The sequence below is a fragment of the Haliotis asinina genome, chromosome 6 (assembly GCF_037392515.1).
Source record: "Haliotis asinina isolate JCU_RB_2024 chromosome 6, JCU_Hal_asi_v2, whole genome shotgun sequence".
NCBI lineage: Eukaryota > Metazoa > Mollusca > Gastropoda > Lepetellida > Haliotidae > Haliotis > Haliotis asinina.
The window spans coordinates 32,083,382-32,096,596 of record NC_090285.1 but is presented as its reverse complement, the minus strand read 5'-3'; the positions used below and the strand labels follow the sequence as shown (position 1 = coordinate 32,096,596).

The following is a 13,215-nucleotide window of genomic DNA, read 5'->3' as shown; positions in this document are numbered from 1 at the left end:
CTTTCTTTTCAAAATGCATCTAAGCATGTTTGTTATAAAACGTACCTGGCTGGCTTTCCTTGGGTCATTTTCACTGAGTTTCCTGAGCAGTTTCTCAGGCGGCAAGTCATTAGGATGGTGTGCTGGAGGTGGCGTGGACAACCGTACAGGGGTATGAAACTCTGTCATCTTCAAACTGGAAGCTGTTCCTAAAGTCCTTGGTTCAAGACTTTCTACTTTGTTTTCTTTCCCTGGTCCAGCCAGAGGAGTGGGTGCAGTCCTAATCTTAGCAGGAAGAGGGTACATAGACAGATCGAAGGAGGTCTCTTTAGCTGGTTTAGCAGAAGCTGCAGAACTTGGTGATGTTTTCCCTGGAGGTGGGGTAGAAGCTGATGCAGCCTTTGAAAGCACTTTGAGAAAAGATTCCTTCTGCCCTGACTTGGGGGGAACCATATCTTTAGAAATCTTCCTTTCAGCAACTGAATGTCTATTTTGTGACAAAGGTGATGGTTTAACAGAACCAGATGATCTTGAAGATGAAGAGATAGAGGACCGTCCTGAAATGGATGATGAAGCTAAAGCTGGTGATAACCGTGATGCAGACTTGGATGTATCTGATGAGGATCTTGTTGAACTTGATGCTGGATGTGCTGATCTTGATGTTGAGTTGGATGATTTAGATGATGTTGTTTTGGATGAACTGGATGTTGATTTGGATGATCTAGATGATGTTGTTTTGGATGAACTGGATGTTGATTTGGATGATCTAGATGATGTTGTTTTGGATGAACTGGATGTTGATTTGGATGATCTAGATGATGTTGTTTTGGATGAACTAGATTTGGATGAACTAGACTTTACTCTAGATGAACTTGACTCTGATTTTGAATGGGCAGCGTGATATGTGTGGGATAATCTTGAAGAATGTTTGGATGAAGCTCCAGAGGATTTGGATGATGATGGTTTTGGTGATACTGACTTGGATCTGTCTTTAGATTTTTCACACACTTTTGATATGTTTTTATTCAAGACAGATGAAAGCAAGGTTTCAGCATTGTTTTTTGTCACAGAGGCAGTAATATTTTCGACCTCCATGTCAACATCAGTTGGGGGTTCATCTGCAGAACCTCTGGTCCTGTCCTTTTCTGGCTTGTGCTTCTCCACCAGCTTGTTAAAGGTCAACAGAGGCAGGCCTTTGGCCATGATCTCCTCTTCATCAGGGAGAACCACATCACTGTTGCTGGTGTGAAAAGCTGAAATATGAAACATGTAATACTATTAGCTATGCCTTCTGGACTGAGTGAGTCAGTTTAGTGTTATAGCACACTCAGCAAGAGTCTGGAGTCTGGACCAGACAATCCAGTGATCAACTGCATAAGCATCAGTCTGCGCTTGGAATCTGACATGTCAACCAAGTCCCATTAGTCAACCCAATCCCATTAGTTGCCTCTTATAACAAGCATAGTCAGCTTGTAGAGAGAAAAACAAGACATAATTAGCAGAAAATAAGAATGAAAATAAGTGTGACAAGTGTTTTGTAATACCAGGATTATGATCTACCAGTCTCATCCCTCCACAAAAGATTCTTCAACAAAATGTTAACAAAATACTTTTGTACCATGCCAGACAGAACTGGCAGATATTTTACAAACATACAAACAAGCTGAATACTGTTTCGTACGGTGACACTGAACATTGACAACAACGATACAGTCATCCCTTGCCACGGATGACCCCCCGCATTATTAGACATCCGCGTTATAGTACCTATTACATAATGTGGAACAAAGGCCGAGTTAGATCGTATATTCCAAGGACATAACAAAACTGCTGTTTCTTGAATTGGGTCCAGTAAAAATATATCGTATCGTTGAAGGTGAAAATAAACAAACTTTGAAAAATGAAAATATATATATGTACAGAAAACTTTGCAATCAAAAACACTACCTGTTAGCAAAGACGTACATTCACGTGAATATACATCTTTGTTGTTATTCAACTAAGCCGGAAATAGCGATCAGCTGTGCACAGATGTTTTGGTCCAATGTACCGGTGATTCAGGTAAAAACGATCAGACAATATTACATCAAAGAACTTCTGTTCCATTATGAGAATATTTTACATATTAAGCTGTTATTGTAACAGATTATTTTACATTGCTATCTGGCTAGTATATAATGCGTGTTTTCTGCAAACATATTTAACATAACAATGAACACAGGCCGTTACCTGTCTTGATACAATTTACGTAGGAGACAGTTTGACAAGTCACCGCTGACTTCTTGCAACTTTGATTGTAAAAAAAGAAAATTTTGCCCATTTAATTGTTGAAACTGACTTCAATGAGTCAGTAACGCGGGTCTCGGAGTCTATGGATTACGAGACTGTAATCTGTTGGTGACTGCTAAGAATAATGTGAAATTGGTGCTATCGGGGTAGGCACGAAAAATGGACCCTCATGAATAAGGTATGCGGAAGTTGTACGTGTATGGAATGAGGTACTGCTCTCAAGGTGTTTCTGTTGTTTCTGTCAACAGTTTTAATAAATAAAATTGGCATTTAATTTAATCAAATAAAATGTGGTTTCTGACACCATATCTTGGGATGACTGTGTCTTACCGCGCTAAAGCGCGGTGGTGTGTTGCATCACAGTGAACATTGTAAGCACTCATCGCAACTCGACTGATAGTATGTCTTGTCTTTACTGCTACGATGTTGGTACGATTATTACTGAGAAAGCCCTGCATGTTTTAAGCATGTGAAACATAATGGATATGTACGATAAACACTGTCAGTTGCCATCCGCACAGAATTTCACTTGTTTACGTAAGTTATAACAGCACAGCAGCGGATTTGTTGATGAGCTATTTTCAATTTCGTGGGTGTGATCGCAGTACAACCTTATTATGGGAGCCACGGATTACCCCACGGTTTAACCGAATCCGTGGTATCGCGAAGCATGTTATTGCGAGGGGTGACAGTAATACTTCGTAGTGTACTATCTCACTTGATCACCTTTTCACTGAAACTCATTTCTGAACCCAAGGGTTAGCTTGAATATAATATTCAAAGTCCAAGGTTTTGTGTTTCTACTGGGGGAGTTATCTCACCTATCAGAAGTGCTGAAAACCTCATAATTTAAGAGGTATGCTCTGGGATTTCTAGGAAACAGATGGATGAGTCAGTTGGATGCAGTCAGTCGGAAATGACCCATACAATCGAAATTCTCCACTGGAGCATCTGCTTGTCTGGAACCAGAATCCAGAGAAAGAGTGCTTCTGCTCGCACATTATCTAAACCTGGAAGATACACCAGAATCATCCAACAGCCGTACTTGTCACACCACATTAGGAACTCACATATCTCCCGAATTAGTGATGGAGACACTGTGCCACCTCGCTGTGATGGCTGTATGGTTGTCAATCTGAAGATGAATTACTTGGCTCCAGACATGACCCTATAAATTCTCACCTGAACCAATGAGATCACCTAATGGTACACAGTCAGTGGTGTACCTGAGGGGACATGTGTTTCCAACATGATCAACAGGGAGGAACTTAGTGTGATTAGACATACCATCACAAACAGAAGAAAATAGCCAAACCTCAGAAACAACAAACACATGCATGCCTGTGAACCACAGGAAAACTTTAGTGATTTTCCTGCACTTCCGATAGGTGAAAATGCCATGAGGACCAGGAGATAGAGAGGCAAAATCCCGGCCTTTAAATATTGTATTCAAGTTAACACGTGGATCAGAAAAAAGTTTCAGGAGAAAGGTAATCATGTGTTTGAGGGAAATATTCATATACTATGAATTGTTTCACAGTAAATAAATGACAAACTCAGTAACATACACAGACTAAATGTAAAACTAGGCATCAAGCCAAACCAACCTGCTGGCTTCATCTTGGCTGTAGGCACCATAGGATCCACAGCCGTCTTGCGGGATCTCTCCTTTTGATGCTGCTTGGCTGTCTTTATCTTCTGTGTCAGGGAGAAGCCAACATCTTCACTTTTCTGCTTTTTCTTTTTGCTAAATCTGCCAGCTTTTTGTGGCACCGTTTTTGGTGGTTGAACTCTTTTGGACAACCATGGAGTCTTTATTTGTGGAGTAGCCTTGTAAAACTTAGACTTTGTGATAACAGCCACATCTGATTTTTGCTCTACTTCTTTTTTATTTGTCTCGGTTTTTTTAGACAGTTTACTCTTATCTGGGCAAACCATAATGCTTTTCCTTTGGTTATGCTTGGACATTATTCTTTTCATTACAGATTGTGCAGTCTTTGGAAAATTGGTTTCTGCTGATTCTCTCCTTTGTTCAGGTAGTGCTCCCTTGACACAAGGTTCTACAAGTGGAGGATTAGGGCGGTAAGGTTCATCCACCTGAGTCATTACATCGAAAGGATCAACATCCATGGAAGCAGGAACTTCCTCATCGCTAGATCTGTGTAGATTCTCCAAAACCTGTCGTGATGCAGGATCAATCTGGGTGGCAGCTCCATACACATCCCTCCGTTGGCTAATCCTTCCCTTGGATTCAGACTGAACTTGTGTAGCAGCTCCATATACATTATCCACATGGTCCTTGTCATGTACCTGCTCTTCTGGGAGTTCTGTGGTATTTAGACAGGACAGGTTTGTCTCCTCTAGATCATCCAGAGCTCTATACAAAGCATCATCATCATCATCATCATTATCATTGTCAGATTCTTTATCAGACTTTGGCCCCAGTTTCCAGGCAGTGGAAGCGTCTGTGTGAATAGATGAGGACATTGACTGTGTTTGTGCGCTGTATAACTTCTGAAAATTTAATTTGGTCATGGCAAATAATGATTTTGTTTTTACATCAGTACATTTGGGTGTTGAAGTCTTTGATGGCCCCACAGATGGCAGATGAGGACTGTCAACTTGGGTATCAACATCAAATATGTTTTCATGACCAGTACTACTTTTCCCCAATTTGGATGAACTAGGAGTTTTGAATACTGAAGGACTGATTTCTACATTGGCAGATGACATAACAACTGATTTAACTGAAGCAGTTTTTCGCTTTTTCTTTTCGTGGCTACACACATATTGATCCTGGGTAACAACAGCTTTTGACAAATTGATGGCTTCAGATACACTTGCATCCATTTGTGTTGCAGCCATATAGAGGTCTTCATCAGACAGAAATGAATCATCTGTTTTTGGTACAGAAGGTTCCTGCCTCGTATCAAATGACACCCTTCTTCCTCTTAACACCTTCAGTAGTCCAGTACTGCTGCCAGCCTGGATTTCATTTTCCTTACGGTCTTCTTTCTTGTCACTTAAATCAGAGACTGATTGTTTCACACTGCTGTCATTCTTTTCATCAAGACAGTCATCAACTTCAGTCAATACACCAAACAGACTGTTATCACTGGTAAGAGGATATTGCGGAACAGCAGGCTGTTTGTTTTTTGGTACAACATTTAAACGTGTAGGTTTATCATTCCATTTAAGCATCTCATAACTGTCCTCTGTGCTATCATCTACTTGTGTTTCTGCAAGGTACAGGTCTTCAACCGATTTTGCATCCTGTGCTTCACCAACAGACATTGAATGTGAAGGCCTATGTTCAGGATGGAAAAGTTCCTCTTTTTCTGAATCTGAGCTGATCTCATAAATGCTTGTTCTGTTCCATGACTTTGGAGAATCAACTTGTTCACTTGAATCATCAGAAACATGTTCAAAGTCAAATGTCCCTTTTTTTCCAGAGGTGGTTGTCCTTTGAGTCAGTTGTTCATCAGATTCATCAGACTCTCCCAGATGATCAAAGGGGTTCTTTTCTTCCTCAGCTATGTCATCTAGGGATTTATCATAATCAACATCGTTAACCAGTGTTACATCCTCATTGTCGCCAAAGTCAAGATCAAACAACTCTGTATCAGAGTGCTCAAACACATCAAACATGCTGTCAGTGTCAGAGATGTGGTCTGAGCGAACATTGGTCTGTGAGAGATCAATAAGAGCCTCATCATCACTGGAGTCATAAACAAATATAACATCTTCTTCCTGTGTGTAACATGGCAGTTTGGTGGGAAACTCAAGGTCCTTCTCCTGTTTAATCTTTACGCCTTCAATTTTCACCTTTACTGTTTCAAAATCATTTGGTATATCAGTGAACTCTTTCTTTGTGTCCTCTGACTGTTCCTGTTGAAAGGCTGCCACAGATTGTTTGTGAAGTCCTGACCCGAGGGTTTCAGAATGCTTTGAAATATCAAAATCAGCACTATTTTCACTTTTCTCACACTCCTGATTGCTATCATTCACTGGCTTAAACAAAAGACAATTTTCACTGTTACTGCTTTCAGTGCTACCTCTAGATCTACTTTCAATTTTCTTAAGACAGAATCTATTGCCTTTCTTTGAGTCTGCAAAAGTTGTACTGGTACTTGCAGTTTCCACCATGGAAGGTTCAACACTGGACTTAGCTCTTGGCTTTGAAATCTGCTGTGTCAGAAGTGGGGGATCAATATCAGATATGTTGGAAGCAAATTTCTGAGGCACCATTGCATCAACCAGGGACAGCTCAGGAGGATTCCCATAAGCAGTCTGTGATGGTTCCTGAGTCAGTTCTTCCTCATCCTCTTCCATTGGTTGTGTTATGTCCTCATCAAGACCAATCACCATAATATCACTGTCATCACCTTCCAGGGAGTCAAACAATGTGTCTGGGGGCTGCGTCAGTTCATCATCGATTTCATCATGCGTTGGTTTGGATCCAGACACAGTTTTTTCCCCTAAAGGAGATTTTGTTTCGCTTGCTTGTTTAACACTGTCTGCATTTTGAGAACCAAGAGAGCCAAAGTTCCTATTGTCACAAACCTGGATGTCATACTCTTGTGTGTCATCATCCTGTGCGCAGCTCCTCCTACACTCAATCTGGCCAGCAGCAGACACCACCTTCTTCAACTTCTCCTTGGCAGTCTGAGAAACAATCAAACTGGAGGAGTCAAGTGTAGATGCTTTTGTTTGGTGTTCACCTTGCTCATACCGATATTCTTGTGTCTCCTCATCAGAGGAAGATGCAACAGCTTTGGACTTTCTGGGAGCTGTCCGCAGAAGGGGTTGTTGGTACCCTTCTTCTGATTCAGAGGAATGGCATGAAATATCTTCATCTGAAAAACTTTCACAGGTTCTCTTCGTCCTAAGCTTCCTACTACTGACAGCTGTTGATGTCCTCAATTTGTAAGCTTCTTCAACCACCTGTCTACCAGTACAACTGGTGGTGCTGGACATGGGCACCTGTTTAGGGAGCTCACTATCTGCTGCAGAGGAATCTGCTATAATGAAGGAGGCATCCTTTTCACTAGGCTTTGTCAATTGTCTGGATGGTAAAACTGATGATGAATTGGACCGCGACATATTTCCAGCATCTTTTGGCCTTTTCTGCTTAGCTATTTGACAGTCAAGATTATTGTTTTTCTCACACACAACACCAACTGGGACTGAGGTTGTAGAGTTAGTAATCTTAATATTCTTTCGCTTGCTTGCGGGTATTTCATCTGACGAAGATTCGGTACTAGATGTTTCTAGTATCACAAAGTCTGAAAAACTGTCAGACGAAACATTTGGTTTCTTTTTGCTGAGAGAGAGCTTGTTAGGTCTTGGTTTTATGGCAGTAAGTGTGTGTCCTGAGGATTTCATACCCTGAACACAACTTTTATTACTTGGATTACTGTTAGAGCCTGGTAACTGTTCCTTTACATGCCTCTTCAGTGTTACAAACTTTTTATCTAACATGTCCTCTGAGTCAGAACTAGAACTGTGGATATCTGAGATGACTCGTTGGATGATCTGAGACATACTTTGGTTCCTCTTGGGTGACTGACTGGCCTGGCTCTGGCTAGAGGTGGAACTGTGTATCTGAGATTGTCTGGGAGTCCTTCTCTTTGGCCAGGATATCTCTGGTAAATCAGTGTTGCCTGCATCCTGTGTAAACATCAGCTCATCAGCAGAATCTTGCCTTGAAGAACTTGTCCCCCTACTTTCCCTTTGATTTTGGAATTTCTTGAAGATGGATGAGGTGTTGTAGATTGGAGACACCTGTGAATTTGCAGCAATATTCTTGGGGTCATTTTGTGTATTTTTCTTTTGGGAGGATGGTTTGTGTGCCACAGTCTTATTATCAGATTCATCAGAGGAGAACAAGTCGATGATGACATACTCCTCATCAGACACATCATCCTCATACTGACTAGCACTTACGGTGGCTCTTGTTTTTTTAGCTGTTGTGGGTTTTTCAGACACTGGGAGACAATTGTCAAGATTCTCATCACTGGCCTCCCACCTCCTTCTCTTGCGTTTATTCAACAGGTCATACTCCTGGCTCCCACAGACTCCCGGCGTTTGGGGAGTCTGCTTTTTGCTTGTGTCACTGCTACAGCTGGTCTTAGACTTGGATAACCACATACCAAGTTAAAGGAAATCCTGGAAGAAAACAGATCAAACAAATCAAATAAATGCAGCTACGCAAAATTGTACATCAAATGAATATTTTAATGGAAGAATAATGCCATGGGACAGGAGTCTAAATAACACATGACTGCGATTCTTTATCTGCAATGATAAAAAAAATATTTCCTTTATTTTCATATTTATTGGACAAAGGAGCAGATGGCATGATGCTGACCATGCAAGCCATGACAATAGCTCATTCTGCTGTTACACAGTTTGATCAAATGAGTTAAAACAGTAAGTAAACTTATGGGGTGATGTATACAAAATCACATCCAGTAATTGTTTATTTATTCATCCACTGAAGGTATGTAAAAATTGCTCTACCAGCAATATCTTCAAATAAATGTTTGCTACCAAGCAAGCATCAATTAAGCAATAAGGAAGACATAGATAAGACATTTTTCATGTCTCCACCTCAGTAGTAAATTCCTACAACAAAATGGAAGTTTTTCGGTGACAATGGGATTGAATGGTCATAGGACACTCTGATTGCATAAAAAATGTAAGAAATGAGAGATGACTAGGACAGTCTGTAAGTGTTGCAAAATACATCTTAGTGCTGACAGAAATACATGCAATCATATAATGATGCAGAGATGTTAGTGCCATAAGAAATACATGTAATCATGTACTGTGATTATATACGCCCACATCTGTTGCCCACATCTGCAGCAACTTGGAGTGAGTGAGTAAATGAGTGAGTGAGTGAGTGAGTTTTAGTTTTACCAGGGAGCCTATATAGAGAGGGGAGGTGAAACTCCTCGAAAAACCGCTGAACGTATGTCTCGCTTTGTCACGTGACCAGTGGAGACAATATGGCGGCAGCTTAGTATTTAAGATTGAGCTCGGTTCATTTTCAACAGCTGACTACATTCGCTGAGTGTTGTGACAACTCGGAACCTACAAGTAGAAGGTAAGTCACCTGTTCTGTTACTTCAGTTCTAGTCACATATTTGTAATTAGTGTCAGTATAAGAAAATATGTTTGTAGTAAAGTTTCAAGTCGGCATCTTGTAACTCTCTGGCTTCAATTATCGGTACACAGCGAAGATAGACTGAGTTTCGTCAATAAAAGCTTCTTTCACACATTCCTTTATGTTTTAGCAGAGAAATATACCTTTAGTTGAAAGGTGTCTGCAAGCAATAGTGATAGTTTTGTGACTTAAAAACATGTTGGGGTTTAATTGGGGTGTGTGAAAAATGTGGCATATCGCCGATCTGATCTGATGCGCCACTGAAATACTACACGCCGTTGTTTGAAGTGTGTGTAGATATTGCTCAAAACCGTCTTTCACATACACCTTTAATTTTTATGAGGGGAATTTACCATCAGGCGAAAGGTGTTTGCAGGTAGTAGTGATAGTTTCATAATCTAAAATAAATTGTTAGGACGTACTTGAGGTGTGTGAAATATGTGCCATCTCGCCGATCTGATCCGATCCGCCATTGAAATATTCCACGGCGTTGTTTGAGTGCTTTTGTTTCAGCTTCAAAAACTTCATTCACATACACCTTTAATTTCCATTAGGGGAACATACCATCTAGTGAAAGGTGTTTGGAAGTAATAGTGATAATTTTATAATTTAAAAAAAATCGGTAGGATGTTTTTGAGGTGTTGAAAAATGTGCCATCTCGCGGATCTGTTCTGATCCGCCATTGAAATAGTATAACTTTGAGTGTTTCTAGTTATTGCTCCAAAACCTCTTTCACATGCACCTTAAATATTTATGAGGGGAATATACTATGACCCGAAAGGTGTTTGCAGGTAATATTTATAATTTGATAATCTAAACATATTGTTAGGATGTATTTGAGGTGTGTGAAAAACGTGTCATCTCGCTGATCTGTTCTGATCTGCCATTGAAATACTACACAGCATTTTTTGAGTGTTTCTAGTTATTGCTCAAAACACTTCTTTCACACACACCTTTAATTTCTGTTAGGGAAACGTTCCATCTGGTGAGAGGTGTTTGGAAGTAATAGTGATGATTTTCTGAATTAAAAAATAATTGGTAGGGTGTATACAGTCACAAGTATTTCATGTGTGTGAAAAATATGACATATCGTTGATCTGATCTGATCACTCATTACTACAAGCCAATGTTTGAATGTGTTTAGTCGTCCTAAAATTCATTTCTTTCAAATACACCTCTAAGTATTGAGGGGAATATTCTATCTGGTGAAAGTGTGAGGTATGACATATCTGATCTGTTCTAATCTGCCATGGATGCCTTTGATGCTTGAATGTTTTAGTTCTGAAACTATTGTTGATATTTGACAAAACTGCAAAGGACTTTTTAACGCTTTGTGATGGTTTTAAACTTTCTGTTTTTTAGGGGGCAGTGACTGTGTCAGTTGACATTCTGTCAGTATCCATGCAATTGCGCACATGCAGGAAGACATCTGGTCATCTTCATTAACCTCTTAAAAAATAATTTCGACTTTGCCACGACCATCCATTTGTCCATTATAGACTGAGTGTCTGTAAGAATGAGAGTGACTGAATCTACAACTCATTAACATGTGCTTAACTTTCCAAACTGTATTCCTGAAGGAAAAAGAAATAAAAATGTGTTCCTCCCTCGTCACTTTTTTTCTATCAAAAATTAAAAATCAAAGTCTTACTCGTCACTTTTGAAAAGAATGTGTCTGAGATACATATTTTTATGCAGCCTAAGCATTCCACACAAACAGAAAACCACTGAAACATAATGAGACATTTTAATTGTGTAACAGATAATTTCAAATACATATAATAACAGTGTTTGCAGTTCTTTAGTTTGCCATTTGGCCATCAGGGCTTGCTGCCACTTGCAGTCTTTAAAGTCTGCATACCCATTTTGTTGAAATCAAACCAATAAAAACAAAATAGTCTTCATTGTAGAGAGTTTCACAGTCCCTACAAAATCCATTAGTGAAGTGTATGGAGCACAGAGAAGTTTACATTAGTTATAGACTGCTGACATTCCTATGCGGCACTGAATATATAATACTATGAAGTGAAACTGGAAGTTATCCTAACATGAAGGATCAGGGATAATTCCTGAACATTAGTACAAATTATGGGCAAGATGCTAGTTGAAAAGAAATGAGATCTAATTGACAGAAGACCACAAGGGCCTGCAGATAACTGAAACTGTTGGCCTGATACATTAACAACCGACGCTGGGCCTCTGGGCTGGCGATCGTTTCGAACGCTGTATCAAAATTGTCACATAAACTGAGAGTCTTTGAACAAGGCAATGTGTAAACACATTCTCAAGTCCTCTCATTAATCCACACATGCATCATTCGGCGACAGGAAGTGTAACCAGCTTGTTGTGACAAAATTCAGGGGAGCCTACTCCAATCTACCGAGTATTACTCCGGGAGATGCCGATAGTTTCAGACAATAAACTGGTTGAAATACTGTGAAGCGCAGCCGATTTGCGCTGAGAACAAACCAAGTCGACGTGTGCAGTGGAGCATGACGAGGCACACGTTAATTAGTACAAATGGTAAGGAAAGCAAGCGAGTGACCAATCCCTGTTATAGAGTATCCCTGGTTTTACACTGCACTCAAGAATATTCCAGCTACATGGTGATGGTCTGTAAATAACCGAGTCTGGACCAGACAATCCAATGCTTGAGCATCTATCTATGCAACTGGGATACCATGACACTTAAGTCTGACCACCCAACCCCGTTAGTTGCTTCTTGCGACAACTCGTCACGATATGGCTGCAATACTGCCGATGTGACGTTAAATATTAACTCACTCACTCTTGCGACAAGCATGGGTTACTGAAGATCAATTCTAACCCGGATCTTCAGGGGTCTCACACATACATATAAGAATATTGGTGTTAAACAAATATCAATGCAAGGTTAAAGGTTATTTATGTTCTTTATCACATTAATTTTTTTACTCCATGACTACTAATCATTCCAAGAGCACAAATGGATATGGTTTACTCCAATTTTGCATCATATTTCAAAAGGCAAATGTTTCACCATTTTCTACCATTTCTAGCTTCATTGTCTAATTATATTAGCTTGTTCATTGTCATCAAGGCCTAGGTAGTGTACTTATCAAAAGGGCCATCATCAGTTGTGTAAAGTTGTGGCCCTTGAGCCTGTCATCATGGATTCACCCTAATTAGTGCATGTGAACTTCACACAAGTGGCACTTATCACTGACTATCAACCAGTTATTCCTAAGGAGCAACTATCACCCCTTAATGGTACAAATATGATAGTGATTCGTTTCTTTTTTGATCATTTATCTTACAGGGAAGAAATATTCACCCACAATTATGCACCATTATTCATCCAAAATAGAAATATGTCATGAATAACTGTATGTGATTCATTGAATTAGAAGTGCACTTCTTTAGTATGTTGGAATACGAGAATGCAGGGCTGTCTACAAATGATTAGAATGATGATATGGTCAATGCAATCCCCATTTCACAAATTCAGTATGAAAATATATGGTTCCAAAACATGAACACAGGTTCTGTAGTGAGTGAGTATGCTTTTACAGCACTATTAGAAATTTCAGTAAGGGTCTTTACGAATGTGGGAAATCAAACCCAGGTCTTCAGGATGATGAGTGAACGTTAGTGTGCACAAAACATCAATACTTGTAGTTGTATATGGGCCATCCAAATGTCTCCCAGATCGGGTATGGGTCTAATGGAAATTTCTGATGCAGCTAAGTCATTTTTTCAGTGACAATTATTTTTGTCATAAAAGTTCTCACATTTTC

General features: G+C 39.8%; 1 protein-coding gene across 1 annotated transcript in view; it reads right to left on the bottom strand.

The window, feature by feature from the left end:
• Window positions 1–13,215, bottom strand: part of LOC137286514 (serine-rich adhesin for platelets-like) — a 45,732-nt gene that overhangs the window by 31,929 nt on the left and 588 nt on the right. Inside the window, exons 2-3 of the mRNA XM_067818429.1 lie at window positions 3,876–8,436; window positions 46–1,232 (exon numbers count right to left, since the gene is read on the bottom strand). Coding sequence (XP_067674530.1) covers window positions 46–1,232; window positions 3,876–8,418 — 5,730 coding nt within the window. The 5' untranslated portion in view covers window positions 8,419–8,436. The remainder of the gene's footprint in view (window positions 1–45; window positions 1,233–3,875; window positions 8,437–13,215) is intronic.